The sequence below is a fragment of the Diaphorina citri genome, unplaced genomic scaffold (genome assembly GCF_000475195.1).
Source record: "Diaphorina citri unplaced genomic scaffold, Diaci psyllid genome assembly version 1.1 scaffold2611, whole genome shotgun sequence".
Taxonomy (NCBI): Eukaryota; Metazoa; Arthropoda; class Insecta; order Hemiptera; family Psyllidae; genus Diaphorina; species Diaphorina citri.
The window spans coordinates 10,001-36,775 of record NW_007380029.1 but is presented as its reverse complement, the minus strand read 5'-3'; the positions used below and the strand labels follow the sequence as shown (position 1 = coordinate 36,775).

At 39.0% G+C, this 26,775-nt stretch overlaps 2 protein-coding genes and 1 long non-coding RNA gene across 3 annotated transcripts in view; 1 reads left to right on the top strand and 2 right to left on the bottom strand.

The window, feature by feature from the left end:
* Window positions 1-26,775, top strand: part of LOC103519217 (2-oxoglutarate dehydrogenase, mitochondrial-like) — a 43,913-nt gene that overhangs the window by 9,993 nt on the left and 7,145 nt on the right. The window contains exons 2-3 of the mRNA XM_017448109.2: window positions 3,223-3,375; window positions 15,945-16,173. Coding sequence (XP_017303598.1) covers window positions 3,223-3,375; window positions 15,945-16,173 — 382 coding nt within the window. The remainder of the gene's footprint in view (window positions 1-3,222; window positions 3,376-15,944; window positions 16,174-26,775) is intronic.
* On the bottom strand, window positions 7,102-9,870 carry LOC113471555. The gene is made up of 2 exons (XR_003394203.1): window positions 9,807-9,870; window positions 7,102-7,773 (listed from the first exon to the last, which is right to left on the bottom strand). It is a non-coding gene; the product is annotated as an uncharacterized LOC113471555 (long non-coding RNA).
* On the bottom strand, window positions 21,558-25,414 carry LOC113471554. Its single transcript, XM_026830795.1, has 2 exons — window positions 24,487-25,414; window positions 21,558-24,306 (listed from the first exon to the last, which is right to left on the bottom strand). The coding sequence occupies exons 1-2, from the start codon at window positions 25,313-25,315 to the stop codon at window positions 21,590-21,592; spliced, it is 3,546 nt and encodes a 1,181-aa protein (XP_026686596.1). The 5' UTR covers window positions 25,316-25,414; the 3' UTR covers window positions 21,558-21,589.

The window sequence follows — 26,775 nt, the reverse complement described above, 5'->3', positions numbered from 1 at the left end:
CATAGCTTGCGAGATTCAAAATATTTCTGTAAGCTCGACTTGTACAAAGCTTACCTACACCTCAAAGTAGACGAGGAAAGCGCGAAAATTCAAGCCATTCAAACACACAGAGGGACATACCTCATGCATCGATTAAGTTTCGGTATCAAAGTTGCACCTTCCGAATTCAATAGGATTTTATCTCAAATTCTCAGAGGCTTAAATAAAGTCGACGCCTATTTCTATGACATTGTAGTACACGGTAAAACAATAGAAGAATGTACAGCTAATCTATTTGCCTGCTTACAAAGACTATCAGATTATGATCTACATGTGAACAAATCAAAATGTTCATTTTTTCTCGAAAAAATCGACTACCTTGGTTATGTAATCGAACATAACAAGATTAGCAAATCGCCTGAAAAAGTGCGAGCAATTCAAAACATGCCTCGACCGTCAAACTCTGACGAAGTACGAAGATTTCTAGGTCTAGTTACCTATTACTCGAAATTCATACCTGACTTTTCTTCTATTTCATATCCATTACGCTGTCTACTGAGGAAGAACAAACGTTGGTTCTGGACATCACAATGCGAAGCAGCATTCCTTCAACTCAAGTCCATCATGTGCAGTGACAAAGTACTTGTTCCGTTCGACCCTCACTTACCTCTTACTTTGACTACAGATGCATCACCATATGGAATAGCCAGTGTGCTTAGTCATGTTGTCAACAATATCGAACATCCTATAGCTTACGCCTCACGATCTCTTACGTCTTCTGAACAGAATTATAGCCAGCTTGATCGAGAAGCGCTTGCTATTGTATTTGGCGTAACACACTTCTATAATTATCTGTTTGGTAAACATTTTACGCTCGTCACTGACAACCAACCTTTGACACGAATATTTCATCCGAATAAATCTCTTCCACAGATGACTTCAGCTCGACTCCTCCGCTACGCGTCTTTCTTATCAGGATTCAACTACTCCGTTCAGTTCAAGAAGGGGAAAGATAATCAGAATGTAGATTGTCTGTCACGCGCCCCGATTTCGACTCACACGTCTTCACCTGAACAATCAATTGGAGAGGAAGTTAATCAGCTCTACGGCGAAGTTATTCTTCAAATTTCAAGTAATAAAATTACATCTCAGGTAATAAAGTTAGAGACTGAGAACGACACTGAATTACGTCAAATTATTCGTTCAATGAAAAACAATTCAAACGAGACTGACTATACACTAGTCGATGGTATCTTATTTCGAAAAGATCGCGTCGTGATACCTACCGCTTTACGATCCCAAATTCTGGCTGAGTTACACGAAACTCACCTAGGCGTGACAAAGATGAAACAGCTTTCAAGACGTTACGTCTACTGGCCGAATATTGATCGCGATATCGAGCGATTGGTCAGAAGTTGCGAAGCTTGTGCGAAATGAAACAGCTTTCAAGACGTTACGTCTATTGGCCGAATATTGATCGCGATATCGAGCGATTGGTCAGAAGTTGCGAAGCTTGTGCGAAGATAAAAACTAATCCGCCTAAAGTTACGGTTCACCCTTGGGATTGCCCTCAAGAAAATTGGGAAAGAGTTCACGTAGATTACGCGGGACCATTTCAAAACGCATATTTTCTAGTTTGCGTCGATGCCAAATCAAAATGGATCGAAGTGCGAATGATAAAAAACGCACCTACCAGTTCAAGTACGATAGAATTACTTGAAAATATTTTCTCCAGTCACGGTTATCCTGTTGTTCTTGTGAGTGATAAATGGCTCAAGACTCGAAACCTCTACACATCAAACTTCAAGAAATTCTACTTCGATATCGAGCTACGCCACTAGCGTGTGGTAAAACTCCTGCCGAGTTATATTTGAAGAGGAATGTACGAATTCGACTTGATGCAGTATTTCCTTACCGACCTCAACCTACCAGTGACTATTCAAAACCCATCCGTTCATTACAAGAGGGGGAGAGAGTCCAAGTGAGACTTTTTCTCCATAATAAGTACACATGGGAATTCGGTACTGTAACCAAATGTCTAGGTACTCGCCATTACTTGGTATTGCTTGACACTGGAAGGACAATAAAACGTCATATCAACCAGCTACGTCCTACTCTAGTGCCGAAGAAGAAAACTGTTACATTCAAACCACCTCAGTTGTTCAATGTACCTCGTATTCCACAGTTGGAGTTACCTGTTCCCCCTCCACAATCATCTGTTAGACAACCAGATCCTCCAGCTGTAGTCGAGTTACCTGCCGCTCATGATACACCGCCTGCATCTGGTCGTCCTGTACGGAATCGCCGCCCTCCAGTGCGATATGGAGATTATGTCATGCATTAGAGCTCATGTGACATGTGTGGTTCCATATTAGGAGGGGAGATTGTTGTATCCATGACAACCAATTCAATACTTCTATCGATATTGTTAGATTTTTCCCAGTTCAGTCTGTCCAGTTTTTCAATTGCATTTTTCGACTCAATATAAAATGTTCTCTTTCTCACATAGCTTTTTCCTGTTCGAAACCTTACCACTCGTCTTGTCATTTCAATACACATATAAATTCATAAAAATCAGCTCTATGAACATTGTGCTTGTGGTGTATTTTGATAAAAAAAAAAAAAAAAAAAAAAACAGGTATCAATTTATCTAGGTGTGGAATCCAATTAGTACTTGGACCCTCTCAAACCCGGGACCCACTGACCTTCGCAAATTCGGGACCCAATTGGTAGCAAAAAAGGTTTTGGGACCGAACTGGTTTCCTCCCAAAAAAAAAAGGTAGGTACGTAACCTACTACGTAAAGGAGGAGCACACAAATTATGAAGTGAATAAAAGGCGGGGTACAAAATTGATTTCAAAACTTTTTTGGGGTGAGGTGATATTCAGTTTTGTTTATATTTTGGGCACTTGATTTCTTTTGGGGGTAATGACTTGGCGGGGCTTTTTTTAAGGGGAGGGGGATTTTATTTTACTATCGGCGATGAAAAAATGAAAATTAAAAAGACAATATTGAGATTCGACATTCAACGAAGAAAATATGGTGAGCTTTCGAGAATACCTACTCAGATTCCCATCATGAGACCAAAAATCGCGAGAGAGGTGTCTACTCAGAGTAGGCGAAACTCGAGTCGGAAGAAAGTCAACAATTAAGTACCCAAAAAATATAACGGTAAGTAATATAATACTATTATGATTACTGGTATTACTTATTACTATTATGATTTTACAATTCCTTACCTAGGTCAGCTACAGACGTAATGGTCACAACGAAATTGACGAGCCCATGTTTACTCAACCACTCATGTACAAGATTATCAGGAATACGAAACCTTGTCTTGATAAATATGCAGAAAAACTCATCAGTGAAGGTGTATGCACACCAGAAGAGGTCAAGGTAAGCTTACTGGGTGACAAAATTGGCGGAACGCTCCTACATATTTTTGGGTTTTACTCAAACTTCTGTTCAGTGTTCAATTTTTAGCTTAATCCCCTTTAGGGGTGAGCTATAATATTCATTTCTAACGAAAGTCACAACTTTGGGTCGGGGTTTTGTTTTTTGGGTCTCTTGGGTCACTAGAAAGCCATTTGCTATGAAAACTGATTTTGATATTTAGGTATAACCCCACAAAATGTGAAAAAAAGGCCAAGTTCCTATCCAAAAATGTCGGCCTATAAAAGTGGTGAGATCAGAAAATTAAGGCCAAGTCTGCATGTTTTTCGTGCTAATGAAAATGCTGAATCTCCATTCCTTCAACCTTCTCTCAATTTCAACTTGGCTATGTTTTTCCTTCGAATTTCCCGTTTAATTATGTATTTGGGTAAATATTTTCAAATAGCGTATTTCTAGGGGTATTTTTGTCTCGAGTCGAATTTTTACAATAAATAAAAATAAATGGTTATATTTGGTTCAATATATGTAAATACATCGATTAATGATGGGTGCGCTTCAAGAATCCTCATTTTTTTTTAAACCTGTTTTTACAGGTTTTTCAAAATATAGGTCCCAGAGGAAAGAAATAAACATGGAAACACAAGTGTTATTTGTAGTTAACAAAAGAATCTTGGACTGTTTTATTTCCAAATACAATTTGTTCAAATGAAAAAGGCTCAATTGATTTGTAAAATAATTGTATCTTAGTTTCAAGCTGACAAAGGCTCAATTGATTTGTAAAAAAAAAAAAAATGTATCTTAGTCTCAATTACTGCCTTGGTGAAAGAGAAGAGAAAAGCCCGAAAGCGATGGCAACGCTCTCGTGCTCCCTCTGACAAGACGATTTTGAATCGCCTTGTTGGAAAGCTTAAGGCTGAAATTCAAAAGGTCAAAAGAGATTCATTTGCTAATTATCTTAGTGAGCTTACTCCTAATCAACAAACTGATTACAGTTTATGGAAAGCCACAAAATCTATAAAAAGACCCATCCTACAAGCGCCGCCACTACTATGCAGTGACGGTACTTGGGTTAGAGACAACAAGTCTAAATCTGATGCGTTTGCTAAACATCTAGCAAATATTTTTACTAGCAATGAACCATCGGAAGACACAGAAAACCTTGAAAACTTGTCATATTCTGATGTTGAATACAGTATACCGTGCACTACCATTAGGGAGGTACAGCGCACAATCAAAAAAGAAATTAATCCATCAAAGGCCCCTGGGTATGATCTCATAACGGGCCTAGTTCTCAAGCAGTTACCTCGCATTGCAGTAGTTAAAATCACCCAAATTATTAATGCTGCTTTCAAACTTACATACGTACCCCAAATATGGAAAATAGCTGAAGTGATAATGATACCCAAACCTGGGAAACCAGTAAATGAACTTACATCCTACAGACCTATCTCTTTATTACCGGTCTTATCTAAACTATTCGAAAAAATTCTACATAAACGTTTACTAGTGATAATAAACGATAAGGAACTAATTACAAATCATCAATTTGGTTTCCGGTCTCAGCACAATTGCATAGAACAAGTTCATAGACTTACCAGCTTAATTGAAAAAGCTATTGAAGGTAAAAAAGTCTGCTCCGCCATATTCTTAGATGTATCCCAAGCATTTGACAAAGTATGGCACGAGGGTCTTAACTTCAAACTAAAGAAAATGTTGCCTGGTAATCTTGCAAAAATTCTGGAATCTTACCTCCTAGAGAGGTTTTTTAGAATTAAGCAAGAAGACAGCTATTCTGAGCTTAAGAGTGTCAATGCTGGTGTACCACAGGGCAGTGTTTTAGGTCCCATCCTATACCTCCTGTACACTAGTGACATGCCAGAAGATGAAAAGAATACGACTGCTACTTTTGCTGATGATACAGCTTTCTTAACAGTCGGAGATCACACCCAAGAAACTTCAGCTGAATTAAATCAAACCCTCTCCAAATTTCAAAGATGGACTGCAAAATGGAGGATCAAGTTAAATGAGAGCAAATCGGTACATGTTGATTTCACATACAGAAATCTACCCTACATGCCAATTTATCTCAACAATGTTGTTATACCATATTCCAACCAAGCAAAGTATCTAGGAATGACCTTAGATACCAAGCTGAAATGGAAAGAACACGTCAAAAAGAAAAAAGACCAATTAAATGTGAAATTCGGTAAAATGTACTGGCTTATTGGTAGGTATTCTAAACTACCAGTCGAGAATAAGCTTCTGCTTTACAACCAGGTGCTAAAACCAGTATGGACTTATGGCATCCAACTATGGGGCTGTACCAGTCCCTCAAATAGACTAATGATTGAGCGATTCCAGAATAAGGTACTGAGGTGCATAGTGAATGCACCTTGGTACATAAGGAATGATGACCTACACCGTGACCTTGGAGTAGAATCTGTTAAAGAATGTATGAAACGTTTTGCCTCGGCTCACCAAAAGAGGCTAGAAGATCATCTATGTAGGTACCTACCTATATAATAATAATAGTGCTTATTTATACTGCTCGCATAGGACTGATAAGTCCCTTTACTCTGGGCTCATTTGGTTCATAGTGGATTGAACAAATACAACTTCTCCTACTTTCAACTCTCTAGCTGCGGTGTTCCATTTGGAGCGAGGGGTGAGGGTTTGTAAGTACTCGTTAGACCAACGTCTCCAAAATGCCTGTAAAGATTGCCGAATAAGTTGCCAGCGGTTTAGACGGTTCATACGTTGAGACGTTATGTCTTCCTCAGGAACAGACAGCAATGTAGAGCCAACTAGAAAATGAGCAGGGGTGAGATAATCATTTCCATCATGTGGGTCAGAAGTAGGAAGTCCACACAGAGGTCTCGAGTTTAATACTGCTTCGATGCGGCACATCAATGTAGAAAATTCTTCATATGTCAAGGATTGCTCTCCTATAACGCGTTTAATGTGATGTTTACAACTCTGAACAGCACGTTCTACTAGTCCGGAAAAGTTCGGAGCATTAGGCGGATTAAAGTACCATCGGATTTCACGTTGACCTAAGTAATCCGAAATACTTTCTTTCGACTGACGAAGCAGTTGATAGACTTCTTTGAGATGACGTGCGGCTCCTACAAAGTTTGTACCGTTGTCACTGAATATTTTGGCGGCTAAGCCACGACGAGCACCATTAGGGAGGTACAGCGCACAATCAAAAAAGAAATTAATCCATCAAAGGCCCCTGGGTATGATCTCATAACGGGCCTAGTTCTCAAGCAGTTACCTCGCATTGCAGTAGTTAAAATCACCCAAATTATTAATGCTGCTTTCAAACTTACATACGTACCCCAAATATGGAAAATAGCTGAAGTGGTAATGATACCCAAACCTGGGAAACCAGTAAATGAACTTACATCCTACAGACCTATCTCTTTGTTACCGGTCTTATCTAAACTATTCGAAAAAATTCTTCATAAACGTTTACTAGTGATAATAAACGATAAGGAACTAATTCCAAATCATCAATTTGGTTTCCGGTCTCAGCACAATTGCATAGAACAAGTTCATAGACTTACCAGCTTAATTGAAAAAGCTATTGAAGGTAAAAAAGTCTGCTCCGCCATATTCTTAGATGTATCCCAAGCATTTGACAAAGTATGGCACGAGGGTCTTAACTTCAAACTAAAGAAAATGTTGCCTGGTAATCTTGCAAGAATTCTGGAATCTTACCTCCTAGAGAGGTTTTTTAGAATTAAGCAAGAAGACAGCTATTCTGAGCTTAAGAGTGTCAATGCTGGTGTACCACAGGGCAGTGTTTTAGGTCCCATCCTATACCTCCTGTACACTAGTGACATGCCAGAAGATGAAAAGAATACGACTGCTACTTTTGCTGATGATACAGCTTTCTTAACAGTCGGAGATCACACCCAAGAAACTTCAGCTGAATTAAATCAAACCCTCTCCAAATTTCAAAGATGGACTGCAAAATGGAGGATCAAGTTAAATGAGAGCAAATCGGTACATGTTGATTTCACATACAGAAATCTACCCTACATGCCAATTTATCTCAACAATGTTGTTATACCATATTCCAACCAAGCAAAGTATCTAGGAATGACCTTAGATACCAAGCTGAAATGGAAAGAACACGTCAAAAAGAAAAAAGACCAATTAAATGTGAAATTCGGTAAAATGTACTGGCTTATTGGTAGGTATTCTAAACTACCAGTCGAGAATAAGCTTCTGCTTTACAACCAGGTGCTAAAACCAGTATGGACTTATGGCATCCAACTATGGGGCTGTACCAGTCCCTCAAATAGACTAATGATTGAGCGATTCCAGAATAAGGTACTGAGGTGCATAGTGGATGCACCTTGGTACATAAGGAATGATGACCTACACCGTGACCTTGTGGCGATAACATAAAAGACGGATATTTCACTGTTTTCTCTGTTCATAACTTGAAAAATAAACGATCTGAGCGCACGGCAGTGCGCCAGGCCAAGTTCCAGTAAGCACGCCTGTGTATCTTTACACGAACCGATTCGGCAGGTTTTCCCCACCTTCATAGATCAGTTTCCTCTGAAGCACATATTTAGGTAAGGTATATAAACATACCTTGAAAATTTGAGCTCTTAATACCAAGTAGTTCCGGAGATATAGAGGCGCAAAAATCGCATTTTTTTTTACTCATTCACTCACTCACTCACTCACTCATCAAAATGTTGAGGCACTTCCCGATGTAGTAGAAACTTGAAATTTGGCAGGATGGTAGGTCTTGATGAGTAAGTAAAGGAAAAAATCTGAAATTCGGCAAAGTTGCACTGGGCGCCGCACACAGGCGGAAATAACCGCTTTTTGGCGGTTTTCACCAAACGGTTGGAGATATCGAATTATGAGAGTAGACCTCCCCAAAACCATACCTAAACCCTCCAAATATCAGTTTTTATTAACATCAGGACAACGATTAGCGGTGTTTTACCGTATTTTTCGACATTTCGACCGCTATTTTGCTGATGATTAAAGACTTAGTTAAGTACCTACATACCTATCAAAAATGATATAGTAGTAGATGTTGACATCTACTGACAAAAATGATAAACAACAACAAGAACAACGCCAACGCCAAGATAGATTTAGCGAAATAAATAAGAAACTTGGCGGTTTGGTTTAGCGAACGAATAGCAAATAGCAAAATAGAAACGCGGTTTGACAACAAAAGAAAGCAAAAGAGTTAGAGATGAAAGAACAAATAGGTAGGTTGGTAGGTATCTAGTGTTAAAACGACACAATTAGTAAAACTGATATTACGCGGTTATCACAAAAAATATTACGTAGGTAAGAGGTAATTAAAGCGGATTAAACACAAAAGCGATTTTGCAACAGAAAAACACACAACCAAAAGGAGCCTCTAATCCGAAAATCCAAAACGATTTACAATAAAGACCCCGACCCTTAAAGCGGAAAAAAAGAGAGAAAAAAAATCCCAAAAATGACTAGGAAAAGAAAGAGCGCGGTTCAAAAAATCGATTCGTCCCGAAGACCAAATTTATGTAACGGTAACTCTAGGGAGGGCACAGGACTGTAAAGGATGCCCTTATTTTGGGGACTTTTCTTTGGAGCAAATGGGTCTGACACTGTATGTATGTAAGAAGAAAGGTCACTATGCGAGAAATTGTTTCCAGAACCAAAGGAAGAAAGTTCCAGAACCAAAGGAAGAAAGAAGAAAGTTACATCGTATGGCCCAAATGGACTTAAGTGGGAAGGATGTTAGATATGTACTTATGGATACCTACTTTCGGTAGTCTTGATTTGAGCCAGATTATTGTTGTTCAATAAAGTTCAGTTTGTTCTTATTAAAATGAAACATCCTGTACACTAGTGACATGCCAGAAGATGAAAAGAATACGACTGCTACTTTTGCTGATGATACAGCTTTCTTAACAGTCGGAGATCACACCCAAGAAACTTCAGCTGAATTAAATCAAACCCTCTCCAAATTTCAAAGATGGACTGCAAAATGGAGGATCAAGTTAAATGAGAGCAAATCGGTACATGTTGATTTCACATACAGAAATCTACCCTACATGCCAATTTATCTCAACAATGTTGTTATACCATATTCCAACCAAGCAAAGTATCTAGGAATGACCTTAGATACCAAGCTGAAATGGAAAGAACACGTCAAAAAGAAAAAAGACCAATTAAATGTGAAATTCGGTAAAATGTACTGGCTTATTGGTAGGTATTCTAAACTACCAGTCGAGAATAAGCTTCTGCTTTACAACCAGGTGCTAAAACCAGTATGGACTTATGGCATCCAACTATGGGGCTGTACCAGTCCCTCAAATAGACTAATGATTGAGCGATTCCAGAATAAGGTACTGAGGTGCATAGTGAATGCACCTTGGTACATAAGGAATGATGACCTACACCGTGACCTTGGAGTAGAATCTGTTAAAGAATGTATGAAACGTTTTGCCTCGGCTCACCAAAAGAGGCTAGAAGATCATCCTAACCCTGAGGCAACCCATCTTCTTAGAGTTGATGATTTGTTCAGACGACTAAAGCGGGTGAAACCGCATGAACTTATCTGAGTGGTACCACGTTTGGCAACCACCTGACAGCCGTGTCTGCTTATGTTCTGTACGTAAGTAAAGTATAATTTAACTTAGCAATTTAGGTCACATGTATATTACTCATTAGATTTAAGTATCTAGATTGTAATAATAAAGAAGTCCAACTGGACAAATTATTGAAAAAAAAAAAAAACTATCTACTTGTTGTGACTATCCTGTATAACACGCTTGGAATAATGCGCAGGTATTATGTTTGTCACCCTGAAACATAATACAATAAGCAATACATAATGTTGAACATAACAAGATGTCTAACACTCTGGTAAACATGGTTTATAGCACGTGTTGTGCGGAAAAACCTACATGTTTTTTTGTCCCCTACAAATTGGGTGATGGACGTCCTTGAAAACTCACTAACAGTAACGATAATTGGTGTACCACAGGGCAGTGTTTTAGGTCCCATCCTATACCTCCTGTGTTAGATATGTACTTATGGATACCTACTTTCGGTAGTCTTGATTCGAGCCAGATTATTGTTGTTCAATTTAGTTCAGTTTGTTCTTATTAAAATGAAACATGGTGTCAGGAAAAACTTTCAATTTTTGAATTTTTGATAATGAATTTTGAAATTATGAGGGAAGGTAAGGTGATCCCTGAGATACAATTCGAAGGTGACACCCACTGGAAGAAGTTCAAACAGAGATTTAAAATACTCAATAATGCATCGGAAGGGAATAAGAAGGAACAGAAGACGCAAATATCTATGTTGTTACATTTGATGGGTGAGGAAGGTATAGAGCTATACAATACAATAGACTGGAAAGGAGGTAAGGAAGAAGATAGGAAATTAGAAGATGTTTTGATGAAGTTTGACGAAGTGTTCTTACTTCAGAAGAATGATTTATTTGAACATTACAAGTTCTTGAATGTGAAACAGAAGGAAGGGCAGAGTATCATGAGTTATTTGAAAGAGTTGAAATTGTTGATTTCTACATGTAACTTCAAGGATAGAGTGATACTTCCCTGTGTCGACAAATTTCCCTTTTATTCGTGAACCGTTACCAAATAAGTTGAGAAGTTGCGGGTTCGATACTTCCCTGTGTCGACAAATTTCCCTTTTATTCGTGAACCGTTACCAAATAAGCAAAGTGAATAGTTAATCGTATGTCATTTTTCACGCGGAATCGAATGGTGCTACTTTTAGCACTCTCTAACTTACAGTTGAGAAGTTGCGGGTTCGATACTCCCGAATCGAATGGTGAAACTTTTAGAACTGTCCGACTTACAGTTGAGAAGTTTCATGTAATAGAAAGTCGTGTGATGTTCAAATGGTGCTACTTTTAGCACTCTCTGACTTACAGTTGAGAAGTTGCGGGTTCGATACTCCCCGGTGTCAACAAATTTCCCTTTTATTTGTGAACTACTTTACTTACCAAATAAGCAAGTGAATAGTTGATCCCATGTGATTTTTCACGCGGAATCGAATGGTGCTACTTTTAGCACTCTCGACTTAGAGTAGAATAGTTGCGGGTTCGATACTCCCCTGTATCAACAAATTTCCCTTTTATTTGTGAACCATTAACAAGTAAGCATGTGAATAGTTGATCCCATGGGATTTTTCACGCCGAATCGAATTTCAAATATATAAATAAATAAATAATTAAAACTGAAATCCGAAGAGAAAACATAGCCAGTTGAAACTGAGAGAAGGTTGAAGGAATTAAGATTCATAAGGCACGAAAAACTGGGAATGCAGACTTGGCCTTTATTTTCTGATCTCACCACTTTTATAGATCGACATTTTTGGATAGGAACTTGGCCTTCACATTTCTGTTTTTGTGGTTTTTTTTTTACTTTCTATTACTACAGTATAGTGAGCTACCTATACTAGTAATGAAAGTATTGCAATCGGTCCAAATTTTCAAAATCGGGAAATGGGTGGAAATATCCGTTTTGGGGTCCCATTGAAAGTATTGCAATCGGTCCAAATTTTCAAAATCGGGAAATGGTTGGAAATATCCGTTTTGGGATCCCCTGATGTCAAAAAAGTAGTTTTTGTCCCATGGTCTGTACGTATGTATGTACCACAGGTTTAAATGGGAAAAGGTTGTATACAAAATATCTCAAGACCGGTTTGTCTCATGGTCTGTACTTAACGTACGTACGCACTACAGGTTTAAATGGGAAAAAGTAGAAAGTTGTGAACAAAATATCTCAAGAACGATTTGTCGTAGAGAAATGAAATCGGTATGCTATCCCGGTATGGTCCAAGGACGCGACTGTAACAATTTGGTAAAAATCGGATAGTCACCCATCCAGATATCATGTATGCTATCCCGGTATGGTCCAAGGACGCGACTGTAACAATTTGGTAAAAATCGGATAATCACCCATCCAGATATTTCCCCGGTATGGTCCAAGGACGCGACTGTAACAATTTGGTAAAAATCGGATAATCCCATCCAGATATTAACCAAAGTACGGTATGCTATCCCGGTATGGTCCAAGGACGCGACTGTAACAATTTGGTAAAAATCGGATAGTCACCCATCCAGATATCATGTATGCTATCCCGGTATGGTCCAAGGACGCGACTGTAACAATTTGGTAAAAATCGGATAATCACCCATCCAGATATTACCAAAGTACGGTATGCTATCCCGGTATGGTCCAAGGACGCGACTGTAACAATTTGGTAAAAATCGGATAGTCACCCATCCAGATATCATGTATGCTATCCCGGTATGGTCCAAGGACGCGACTGTAACAATTTGGTAAAAATCGGATAATCACCCATCCAGATATTATTGTTGCTTAGCCCTCATTTCGTGGAAAATTTTGAAAAGGTTGTGAAAAAAATATCTCAAGAACGGTTTGTCGTAAAGTGATGAAATTTGGTATGTAAACAATAACCTATATTGATATACATTAAATAAATATTTGATTTGATTTGATTTGATATGATATACCGATATGTTCCAAGGACTTGACTGTAACAATTTGGTAAAAATCGGATAGTCACCCATCCAGATATCAACCAAAGTCAATGTTGCTTCGAACTTCGAAAAAAAAAAATCAATTTTTTTCATACTTTATATGATTCCTTATCACACGGGGAGTATTTTAAGATAGAAAATTTTTGGTCGAAAATTGGCCGCCGTAGGCGGTCGATTCTCGAAAATTTTTCAAAAAAGAAAAAAAAAAGTTCAATTTTTGGACACTTTTTAATGATCCCTCATTACTTGGGGAGTATTTTAAGATAGGAAATTTTCGACCAAAAATTGGCCGCCGTGGGCGGCTCAGGCTCGGGACTTCTAAAAGTTTTCAATTTTTTTTTCAAATAGGTACGTATTTCGTAAATGTAATAGAAAGTCGTGTGATGTTCACACCAGATCTTTTTAATTATTTTTGTTGCGCAGTTGCAAAACAATGTGTTCTTTCTATTTAACGGGTTTAAAAAATCATTTTTTAATTTCTACTTGTGTTTTTTGCCTGCGACAGCGAATTACGCTGTTCGAAAATATTTACCCACTAGCTGAATTCCGTCGCTTCGCTCCGGAATCTCGCTAGTTCATCCCGAGGCATGGAACTTGTAGAAAATAATAAAAAAATCTGGCGTGAACATCACACGACTTTCCTCATCCTATTGATTGGTGCTTATTTGGATGTTCTGTTGTAACATTTACAATATCTCTAACTAACCGTTTAGTAGATATAGCTGAAAACCGCCAAAAAGCGGTCGAAACCCGCCAAAAAGCGGTCAAAATACCGCCAAGCGTTGCACCGGTCTTAACCAAAAGTTTCGTGTCGCATCCTTGTCACATTTGAAAGATACATACCAAATTTTAAGTCTTTAGCTCTCGAGATATTTTGTTGACAGACAGACACACACACGGACCAATGGCTGAAACTTTGGATCTAGGCTCTAGGGACCTCAAAACGTGTTTTGGCACTAAAATCTGACCATCGAAAATTTCCTTCCTATAGGATAAGGAAAGTAAAAATACGGTCGCGCTGCGCGCTCCCTATTAGCTGCATGCTCCAAAGAAAAGTCCCCAAAATAAGAGCATCCTTTACAGTCCTGTGCCCTCCCTAGAGTTACCGTTACAACGAATATGAACATCAATAAAATCGAACATGAAAAGCAAATTTTCATGCAGATTCTACTCTTCACTGAAAAATACGCGGAACGAGCAAATTAAAGCGAATAAGAAAGTATGAAAATTGAAGAGGAGAGAATAATACGATAGGTAGGTAGGTAAAAGTTAAAGATAGATTTAGCGAAATAAATAAGAAACTTGGCGGTTTGGTTTAGCGAACGAATAGCAAATAGCAAAATAGAAACGCGGTTTGACAACAAAAGAAAGCAAAAGAGTTAGAGATGAAAGAACAAATAGGTAGGTTGGTAGGTATCTAGTGTTAAAACGACACAATTAGTAAAACTGATATTACGCGGTTATCACAAAAAATATTACGTAAGAGGTAAAATTAAAGCGGATTAAGCACAAAAGCGATTTTGCAACAGAAAAACACAAAACAAAAAAGGAGCCTCTAATCCGAAAACCCAAAACGATTTATAATAAAGACCCCGACCCTTAAAGCGGAAAAAAAGATAGAAAAAAAAATCCCAAAAATGACTAGAAAAAGAAAGAGCGCGGTTCAAAAAAATCGATTCGTCCCGAAGACCAAATTTATGTTACGGTAACTCTAGGGAGGGCAGAGGACTGTAAAGGGCTGCCCTTATTTTGGGGACTTTTCTTTGGAGCCACTGAGGTAAAACTTGATTAGTGAAATAGATACTGGGGTCTTACTTGGTTGGTGGTCGGATTATTACTAAAGTTGGTTCGGCGTGCTCCGTCGATTATTCTCGTTTGTAGCGGGCAATAGGAGGGAGGTATAGGGTGAGGAAAAAGGAGGTGTACGCAACATAACCGCCCACCCTAAATTCTTCGATTTTGAGGGAGCTCTGCCGGAGCGCGGTACGCGGGACACGCGGAACGAAATCTTGCGACGACTCAGTGAAGGTAAAACTACATACACAATACATGATAAGAAATGAAACTAAGAAATCGAAACTCTATTCAACATGGGAGGCCAAAGGCATTGGAACTAGTTTGTTAAGTGGTCTTGTCATTACCCCATTACAAACGCGAACCTTTGCTACGCGAGCAATACCGTCCTGCCCAGCAATCAGTTGTTCAACCCTTCCGATAGGCCAACTCAATGGGCTCATTTGGTTCATAGTGGATTGAACAAATACAACTTCTCCTACTTTCAACTCTCTAGCTGCGGTGTTCCATTTGGAGCGAGGGGTGAGGGTTTGTAAGTACTCGTTAGACCAACGTCTCCAAAATGCCTGTAAAGATTGCCGAATAAGTTGAAGATTTCCGCAAAATCCTTTCTTATTAAGTTATTATTATTACACACCTAGACCATAAAAGGAATATTCCTACCAAATTTCAGCTTTCTAGGTGTTGTGGTTCCGGAGATAGAGCGATCAGTGAGTGAAATGTGAATGAGTGATTTTATAATATAAGATTTAGTTATTTGAGTAGGGAAAACAAAGCCAAGTTGAAATTGAGAGAAGGTTGAAGGAATTACGATTCAGTAGACACGAAAAACTGGGAAATTAAGGCCAGACTTGGCCCTAATTTTCTGATCTCACCACTTTTATATGCGGACATTTTGAATAGGAACTTGGCCTTTTTTTTCACATTTGTTTTTGTAGGGGATATCACTCCTTTTTTCTAAGTATGTATACGTCATTAGTAAGTACAGATCTTCTTATTATCTAGCTATTTCCAATCTTTAAATTTAAAATTAAATTCTGGGAAACCCTGTATTTTTTAATGTCGCTTTTAGATGTTTTAATACACCCATATTCCATATTGTACAGGCTCTATAAGTATAGGTAGCTGATATACCTTTTTGTCATCATGAACCTTACAACCCTCAAAAATGTTGGGCACGAGCCGCCACTGGTTGTTTCTCAAATTCTAGGATGTAAAGGATAAGTACGAGAAAATTTGCGAGGAGGCTGCAACTAACGCCCGCAAAGAGACTCACATCAAATATAAAGACTGGTTAGATTCACCTTGGTCTGGCTTCTTTGAAGGCAAAGACCCATTGAAAGCATCAACAACTGGCGTTGTGGAGGACACCTTAGTACATATTGGCAAGAGATTCTCATCTCCTCCACCTAACGCGGCAGAGTTTGTTATTCACAAAGGTAAGTATTACCAATTAAATCACAAAAATGCCTCAAGAGTAGAAGAGCACCCATCAATTCAATTTTTTTTCTTTTTGCTCCCATATCTTGTGGTTTTATTGATATTTCTATTTAATCAAAGATTTTGCTGCTCGCGAACTCCGTGAGTAAATTTGGCTGTTTGTATAGGGTGGCCCAAAAGTAATGCCTCTTTTCATAATATTTTGCATTACTTTTGCTGGTGGAAGTTTTGCGATATCTTCACGATCCATCCGTTTAGGATAAAATCCGCGGGAATCGAACAAACTTACAAGTTATGAGATATGAGGTGAGCGTTCTACCCTCCTGGCTCAAGGCTCAGCTCGTCCAAAGTCAGTAGTCAGTAGTTTGTTGATTTACTCCTTTAGGTAGTCCAACAAACCACAAAGAGAAGACAATTAATTGACAGATCAGAATAGCCAAGAGTTATACAAAATGTTATAAAAAGAGTCAATGCGTCATGCATTCTAAAGCTGTTTGTCGTAAAGCTGATAGGCTTACAGCCTAAATTATGCCTCGTGAGAACAGGGCCTATACCCGGTCCAAAGAGGTGCATGTATTTTTATTACTCGTTGGTACGGCTTGTAAACAGAAGCCGGCCATTCCCTTGGCCCATTCCGTTCTGAACCACCCTGCTGTAAATATGTGTTCGTGACTTTCGTGTCTTGTTCTTTTCTCAATAAATTAAACCCACAAAAACACTAATGTGAAAAAAAGGCCAAGTTCCTATCCAAAAATGTTGGCCTATAAAAGAGGTGAGATCATAAAATTATGGCCAAGCATTTTTCCTCTCCTTCAAACTGCATTCCCAGTTTTTCGTGTCAGCTGAAAATCCTGATCCTCAATTTCTTCAACTTCCTCTCAATTTCAACTTGTCTATGTTTTCCCTCCTTTAAACTGCATTCCCAGGTTTTCGTATCTGCTGAAAATGCTGAATCTTAATTCCTTCAATCTTCTCTCAATTTCAACTTGGCTATGTTTTTCCTACTCAAATAAAGAAATCATTAAAAGCACCATGAAACCCTAGGGAAAAACATAGCCAAGTTGAAATTGAGAGAAGATTGAAGGAATTAAGATTCAGCATTTTCAGCAGATACGAAAACCTGGGAATGCAGTTTAAAGGAGGGAAAACATAGACAAGTTGAAATTGAGAGGAAGTTGAAGAAATTGAGGATCAGGATTTTCAGCTGACACGAAAAACTGGGAATGCAGTTTGAAGGAGAGGAAAAATGCTTGGCCATAATTTTATGATCTCACCTCTTTTATAGGCCGACATTTTTGGATAGGAACTTGGCCTTTTTTTCACATTAGTGTTTTTGTGGGGGATCTCACTACTTTTTTCTAAGTGTGTATTTACACATGATGAGTTCAGATCCCCTCATTTCCTAGGTAATTTTTTAAATGGTGTTTTCTTTGTCCTCCTAGTGGTTCGTTTCCTCTTTAATAATTGATCGACTGGTTGGCCCTGAATCTAGGCGCACGGCAGTGCGCCAGGCCAAGTTCCGGCCTGAGCACGCCAGTGTGTATATTACACGAAACATTTCGACGCATTTTTACCCCTATCATAACTCCGTCAATTTTCAATGTAATCTCACGAAATTTGGACCATATGTTAACCTATACTTCCTTATTATACCTGCGAAATTCCGAAGTTCTAGCTTTACCGGAAGGGGTAGAAAAAACGGCTCGAAAATCGCTTATTTTACGACTGACTGATTCACTGACTCACTGATTCACTGACTCACTCACTTCCCAATGTCCTAGAAACTTGAAATTTGGCAGGATGGTAAGTCTTGATGAGTAAATAAAGGAAAAATCTGAAAATCGGCAAAAGTTGCACTGGGCGCCGCCCAGAGGCGGAATTAACCGCTTTTCGGCGGTTTTTCACAAAACGGTTAGAGATATCGAAAAAAGTTATGAGAGTAGACCCCCCAAAACCATACCTAAAACGCCCCAATAGTAGTAATTTTTATGAACATCGGAACAACGGTTAGCGGTATTTTCCTGTATTTTTACAGTTAACAGTATTTCGACCGCTTTTTTAAATGACTAAAACTACTAAAGTTTTTGTTAGGTATCAAAAAGATATTTCACCAACAACAATTACACCAACACCAACAACACTAACAACACCAACAACACCAACAACAACAACAACAACAACAACAACAACAACAACAACTCACGGAAAATTTTCAAAAGCTCGCAAATAGCTAGGTGATAATGAGATCTGTATACTACTATATGATGTGTAAATACACCACTTAGAAAAAAGGAGTGATGAGATCCCCCACACACGACCCAAAACACTAATGTGAAAAAGGCCAAGTTCCTATCCAAAAATGTCGGCCTACAAAAGTGGAGAGATCAGAAAAATTAAGGCCAAAGTCTGCATTCCCAATTTTTCGTGTCGTGCTGAAAAATGCTCTGGATCTCAATCCTTCAACCTTCTCTCAATTTCTAACTTGGCGCAATGTTTTCCTTTTTTTTGCATGTTATAATAGGTACCGTATTAGGTTTTTATTATGGAGAAGCGAAAAACATTGCCAAGTTGAAATTGAGAGAAGGTTGAAGGAATTGAGATCCAGCATTTTCAGCATACACGAAAAATTGGGAATGCAGACTTGGCCTTAATTTTCTGATCTCTCCACTTTTATAGGCCGACATTTTTGGATAGGAACTGGGCCTTTTTTTCACATTAGTGTATCGATTACTTGAGGTCTCAGGAAACAATCTCTATCCGCAAGTTTCCTTTTCCGTTTTCTACAATATTTAAGGGCTGACAAATCTGGCCGATAGACAGTCCTGAGACGGCTATATTCAGATATAGCACTCTCCAGAGCTTTCGTTTGGCTGGGGTCGAAATTTATAAGGTGCACCCCGGATAAAGATGTTACTCTGGAGAGTGCTACATAGGCCTGACCACAAGAAAATATTGCCGAGCCTATGTCCAGTAAAGCATTCGTAAGGCTCAGACCCTGGCTTTTATGAATAGTAATAGCATAAGCCAAACAAATGCTAAACTGTTCTCTATGGACATAAGCCCGCGGCAACACTTCAAACTTAGTAGTCACTCTTTCCAAATCGTACACTAATCCATGGCTGAATTTTATCTTAATTTTATGGACTTTAGTCCTATCGTCAATATCATGGATGAATTTTTCAACTGTACCAATAGACCCATTGACCAACCCCAAGCTGACGTCTATATTCCTCCTGAGCATTATGCGAGCACCCAATTTTAATACAATCTCTTCATACCTTCTAATAGCTTCGCTTGCTTTGTTATTTAAAAAGCGAGGGCAGTCAATCTTGTCAATTGCTACAATAGCAATTTCAGGCTGGTCTAGAGTCTGGAGCATAGCACCGTTGAGCTGCTCGCACATGTTCCTTGTAGGAAGAAGACAAACTGTGTCACTCGGTAGGGATGCCAAGTGATTGGTAACTTCTTTCAGACGGCTAGAAATTGAATCAGATTCTAGTGGGAGCAGTCGCTGGCAAAGAATATCCTGATCCCTCTTCGTCAGAACGCCTAGACGAACACGCGATAAAACATCTGCAAAGGTAGCATCATCTCGCTGTCTCATATTGATGATGGGCTCATCATAAGTGAACAGAGTTCTCCAGATGTTCGGAGAACCTAAGGAGCCAACAATTTTACACGCTTGAGCAGATGGTATATCTTCATATACAGGCTTCTCTCTGACAGGAGGGAGCTGGAGTAAATCTCCAAAGACCAGTAAGTGAAGTCTACCAAACCAACCATCCTCTTGCTCGCTAGTATCAAAGATTTCAGTTAGGCGAAGATGAATAAACAAGAGAGTTAGGTTTGAGATCATTGAGACTTCGTCTATAGTAAAATGACATCGGCAAGATCTGCTCTTAACACTTTCAAAACTTGGTCAGACAAAGGCTTATACTTGAGTGTTTGCCCATGTTCAACTGGAAGCTGCAGAAGGCGATGAACAGTTAAGCCATTAACATTGAAGGCAGCTATACCTGTTGGAGCAGAAACAGCAACTGATTTGTTCAAGTTCTTAGAAACATAGTGTTTGATAGTGTTAATCAAGAAACTTTTACCGGTGCCTCCGGTTCCGCTGACGAAATGTCTCAAAACGTTCGTATTCTGAGCAATTTTCCCAGTGACGAATTTAAAAATTCGCTGCTGATCAGAATTTAAATTGTTGATCATTTGATCCAAAGCGTCAGTTGTAATTGAATCATTCACCTGGCGGAAATCTTCCATAGCATTTCTTGCCTCAATGGGGTCAAAGTCCAGGGGGTTTTCTAAACCGTCATCTCTCTCTACCATGTCATTAGCTCTGTCCTCAAATTCTGAAATTTTTGACTCGATCATTTCAAACGCTTTGTCAATAGTGTTGACAAACTCTGTCTGAAGATCGCCATAGTTAATGCCATCCTTTATTTCGTCTTTCAAGGCATAAAAAGCCTCGGTGTAACTGGTTTGACCAGCTTTTAATATAGCGAGATTCCTCCAAGGTTTAAACATGATTAATATTGCAAAGTAATAATTTTCCGACATTTTATTAACGTCATAAAGATAATGGTTGATGAGGTAAGGCCGGTCTCTTCTTTTCAGAAACTTGGACGGAGATAGTTCAAAGTATTTAGTGGTTGGAGATACAGGACGAGTTGACACGATGTCATACATTCTGGCGAAATCGTACAGGTGCATGTCCTCCAACTCTTTCGGTCTCTGAGGATAGTGGGTGTCAACGATCGAGTCGTAGTAAATTTCAGTTGACTCAGAATCAAGATTAGAAATTTCTTTTTTCGACTTCACCCTACGATTTCTATGAATGTTTACATCCAACCATCGTATTGTAGTCTGGGGGTCGGTACCATGTAGTGGAATTGATAATAAAGTGTCGCTAGCTTCTAGAGAGCCACACTCCCGATTACAGAGAGCACGAAGACCAACATTAAATAGTCGACTGGCCAGGGACTTTGAAGAATTTATATTATCAAACGAGTCCAGGATGTGGCTCTTCTCACCTTTAGTGGTATATTTTGTAATGTAGTAATTCAACACAGCTGTCTTCTCGCCTACGTACTGAATATCCATGTTACCATTCCAAGCGAGAAGCACAGCTGGGTTGTAGTCATTAATGAAAGTCGACTCTTGTGTCCTCACAATATTATACAACCTGTTGTTAGATGTCAACGTCTTCCTAGCAGCAATAGACTCAACTACACCTCGTATTTCAATTGTGTCAGTGACAGGTCGAGGAAAACCAAACCGACACACAGACACAAAGCCACGTTGTGTTTTCTTCTTCCGAAGACAATAGGTATTGTGCCTGTGAGTTTGATAATGAACTACTCGCTCATACAAAGTAGGGGATACCGTCCTATCAGGAAGTCGACTCTTGTGTCGTCAGGAAGTCAAAGCCTTCCAACTCCAAGGAATTGCACAAGTGACATATCTGCGAATAAAATCTGCTACCTCCTCAGCAGTCGATTTTTCCAAAATGGGGGCATCTTTCACCCAAAGCATCAGGTGGAAATGTTGTAATCCTCTGGACTGATACTCTCGACGCCAGAAGTAATGAACAATTTCTCCGAGTGGGGCATCAGGAGAAGTCAAGAAGTCTAGCATGGCCTTGAACTTATTGTCAATAAAACGAGAAGCAGAGACAGGGTCAAGAGCTGCTAACTCACTGGTAGTCATATTTACCATATGAGGTCCATTGACCTCCTTGATATACTGACCTACGTCATCCCACATCCATTCGGACGGGCTGATTGTTAAAAACCATGTGGCAGGACCATAGTTCTTCGTCATACAGACAACATCGCTGCGCGGTTTTTTCCAGAACTGTTCAGTGTTTCTCAATCGACTGAATAAAGCTTGTAAGTCGCCTTCCAACTCATCTCGGCTGATTTTATCCAGGTAAGATTTTGCAGTAAGTTTTTCTTTCTGATTTGTAACATTTAGCTTGTAAAATACACCAGCACTCAGCTGTCTCATGTTAGCATCATTTAAAAGATAAAACAGAGACTGTTGATTAAGACGAAAACGTGGATCTTTGGATGAGAGGAGAGATTTGATGAAATCGGCTGATGTGAGTTTTACTGAACGTGGATGGAATTGACCGAACTGACCTTCAACGAAAAGATCCGGGAAGCACTTGACGTCGATATTGTTATCACGAGAATCTAAAGGAGCGGCGTTTACTTTTAACATCTGATACAGAGCCGTGGTGGACGCATTTGTTCTTTTCTCATGCAATGGATAAATGGTATATTGTTCATAATCACTGTGTTCCTCCTCTGTTACCTGTGTCAACATTGCTTCCTCACCCTCATTACTCTCAGTATCCTGCGGTTGATCCTCCTGCACTTCATACTGGATGTTTGTATCCAATCCATCCAGGAGATTTACAGGATTAGTAGGAAGTACTATGTTTGCATAGTGGAGATTATGGTTTTTCAAGTAGGCGAGAGCTCGATAAATTTTATTGACGTCAACTAGATCCTGCCACATAACTTTACTTTTTGTAGGAGAGCTACGAACTAGGATGAAGATCTCCTGATCCTTATTAACAGGATCCTCTGGATTAGGCAGCTTTTTCAATGTAGACTCCAACGGCAAAGGCAAGTGAAAAGTTCTTCCTTTCACTTTTTTAATCGTTTGACGATTGGGAATATTTTTCTTGCCCACTGGAATCATACTTGAAACCACCTGAAAAGCTTTGGCTCTCTGAATCAACATTTTTTCAAATTGATTTAGGCTGTTAATTTCATCAGGAACAGGAGTATAGTAGAGATCATTTAAAACACAATTACTAGGCATACTATTCGAGCGAAGCTTTAAAATGCAGGTATGACAAATAAAAGAACTAGGTGTAATACCTTTAGACTTATAAAATTTTTGTAGTCTATTCCATATTTCAGTGTTCAGAGGTTTCCGCATTTTTTCAACACTGGTGACATCACGCAAACACATAAGCCGCCGACAAGAGATGCACTCGTTTTTCGGAGTGTCAAGACTACGCTTGGACAAAACATTGAAAGCAGACCTAAATTTGTCAACAATGTCATCTTCTCCGCCAACAGCAGTATCACTCTCGTCCACCTCAAAACTAACAATTTTTACATTCTGAGGGTCACCTAGTTCTTTCAGTTTATCTAAATCAGCATTATCAAGCGAGATATCTATCAACTTTATTTTTCTGCTGACGGAATTAAGGCCGTACAACTGTCGGGTAATAGTTCTCAAAGAAGGAGAGTGGTGCTTCAAACCAATTAGGAATTTAAAATGTAACATATAGGAAGCGTCTTTCCCTAGTAGAGATGAAAACAACTTGGTGGGAGTGAGTTGCAGGAAATAACTGAAAGCAGCAAGAAGTTTCTGCAAGACAGAATCCTCAAGACGACAAACCTCAGGATTACAAGGCCAGAAGATATCATTATCACCCTTAGAACCAGCAACATTGGGTTGAGGAATTACCTGAAAATTATCTGGTCCTGGTAAATAAGGCTCTTGAGTCTTACAATGAAGTAAGTCACCCAACAAAGCAGTCAACTTATCCTGTAAGGTATTGTTGCCCGTGAGAGCTCCTAATTTCTCAATTCTTGAAGTTAGCTTAGTTCTAAGAATCTCATGCCCATGCAGATACTTCTTGACAACATCTCTACGGTGTTGAAGTACCCACTTCACAATCTTCTCAGCCTGCAGCCTATCATTCAATATGGCTGCAAGCTTAGAGACTGTACACAGCTGCTTAGAATAGGCAAATTTCTTAGTGAAATTATGCCGATCCTGAATCACCTTTACAACCTCTGGATGAGTGGCACTGTACTGAGAAGTTGACTTTCGATGTACTTCAGGGTGGGCTTGAGTGTATCTCGCAACTGCCCCCTGATTGACTTCAGGGTGAGTTTTGGCATATTTGGCAGCTTTCCTCTGATGTACATCAGGGTGAGTTTGAGTGTACTTTACAACTGCCCTCTGATTTACTTCAGGGTGAGATTTTGTATATTTTGCAGCTGCCCTCTGATGTACATCAGGGTGAGTTTGAGTGTATTTCGCAACTGCCCTCTGATTGACTTCAGGGTGAGATTTGGCATATTTGGCAGCTTTCCTCTGATGTACACCAGGGTGAGTTTGAGTGTACTTTACAACTGCCCTCTGATTTACTTCAGGGTGAGATTTTGTATATTTTGCAGCTGCCCTCTGATGTACATCAGGGTGAGTTTGAGTGTATTTCGCAACTGCCCTCTGATTGACTTCAGGGTGAGATTTGGCATATTTGGCAGCTTTCCTCTGATGTACATCAGGATTGGACTTCCCGTATTTGCTGACCGCTCTCCTGTTTGTCTCAGGATGTGTTTTCTGGTAAGACTTGGAGGCTTCGCGAAGTTGCTCAGCCCGGGTCTTACCAGAAACTTTGGGTCGCCCAACCTTTTTAGATCTTGGGCGACCTCTTTTTTTTACAGTAGTCCATTGTGAGTTGGACTCAACTACGAAAGTGACATCTGACTCAGGACAAGCATGGGATTTTTCCTTGCTCCTCTCTTCCCCTCTACGTCTCGCTTCTTCTGCCTCTTCTTCGTTGGCAATATAATGAGCACGGTGCTCTACCACATATTGATCCGCTAGTTGCGCGAGAGAGGGTCTAGGAGGAGGATTAGAGTAAGGAAGAGCACGATGGTGAAAGAGAGTGTCAGATGGCCAGAATAAATTAAAATGACCTTGTCCTCGGTCACCTGAAAACTGAGTGACAATTGGAGGCCACTCCATACGCCCAACATTGCACTCAACATGCCCATCCCGGATGACTATCATCCTCACCTGAAAGAGAGCGGAAGCAGCTATCACTTCCAGGAAGTCCCCGTACACATAGGGCTGACACATGTAGGCGCTGTATTGTGAAGAAGTAGGCTCCTCACCTAAAATTCCTGGGAGTGACACAGAAGGACCATAGTTTTCGTAATTACTAACAACATGGCGAACTATGGCTTGGCGTATCGGCAAGGCATGCCTGTCCGTACCATACAATGCCGTCGATAGAGCATTGAACAGGCATGCGCCATCACCTTTGATTTTAATCAGACGGTAGGCTTGAGGAACCTCATCAATCAAATAAATTCTCTCCATCGCAGGTCGTAACAATGTAACAAAAGGTTTTAATAAAGAAAATAATAATCTAGAAGTGGTTCAGCAAGGACCCGTCCCAGGACCAATTCAACAAGAAACATCGATGCAGTCAATTATTATAATAATAATAATAATAATATAATAATATAATAATAATAATAATAATAATAATAATAATAATAATAATATAATAATAAAATAATAATATAATAATAATAATCAAAAACTCAAAAATTGGCCCACCATAAAGTGGCCTAGCAAAAAACATTAAAATTTAAAATGTGTAATTAATTTTGCTTGAAAATAATAATAATAATAATAATAATAATAATAATAATAATAATAATAATAATAATAATAATAATATAAATGTATATTATTTACTAGTAGCTCAAGGAACTGTAGACGTTCCTCAGACTTCTTATTACCTAAGCAAGTGGAAAAAATAACCTACCTAACCTCTGAGTATGTTGGACTGTATATCCAAGGACAATACTCTTAGATGATATTGTTGTGGATATACAGCCAAGACAATACTTGAGAGTTACCTACCTAAGTGAAAAAATAATCTACATACCTATTTAAAGAAATGAAATGAGAATCGAGAATTGATTGATCAAGGATCAGTAACAGGACCTATTCGACAAGGTTGTTAATAAATTCAACAAGAATCGTCGATGCAGTAATCACACAAAGAGAAAAGTGAATTTAGAGAAAATGTATAGTACTTATTTACTAGGAGCTCAGGGAACTGTAGACTTTCCTCAGGCTTATGACCTAACCAAGTGAAAAAATAATAATAACCTACCTACCTAACAAAACTCCGAGTTTGTTGGACTGTATATCCAAGGACAATTTTCTAAAATTGTTGTGGATAAACAGCCAAGACAATACTCGAAAGTTAACTACCTCTACCTACATAAGTGAAATAATAATAAGATCCTATCAAATCTCAGAGATTGTTGGAGTGTATATCCAAGGACAATTCTCTATAATGAGACTGTTGTGGATATACAACCAAAACAATAATTGAGTCACCTAACTTTACCTATCTAAAGGAGAAAGATTTTTTTTTTTTTTTTAACGATGAATTTATGTATATATAGGTATTTCAATCAAATATCTGTGTATATATATTTAAACCGTATTAATAATTATAATTAAACCTACAGAAGTAGAACCGAAAGCAAATCTCAAAGAGATTCAGCTAAACACAGAATCGAATATCGGAATAGGGAAGGCAGCGTGCAAAATGACCAGACCAGAGAAAAGCGTTCATCCACCCAAACGGAGCTGAGGTTAGACTGAGACTGATACTGAGGTTACGGAAAGTGTTAGATCAGGGGTTTCCAACTAGCGGCCCGCGGGCCACATGTGACCCGCCAGCCCAAATTGGTTGCCCGCGAAGCTTTTTGGGATTAGTGTTCAGCTACAATTAGGAGAATACTTTTTGAAAAATA

Excerpts from the sequence above, each read along its gene's own strand:
- LOC113471554 (XM_026830795.1), bottom strand. The coding sequence starts at position 25,315 with ATGGAGAGAATTTATTTGATTGATGAGGTTCCTCAAGCCTACCGTCTG. Across the intron at positions 24,307-24,486 it reads GAAGTCCAATCCTGATGTAC|ATCAGAGGAAAGCTGCCAAA; the intron begins ATCAGAGGAAAG and ends ACCCTGGTGTAC.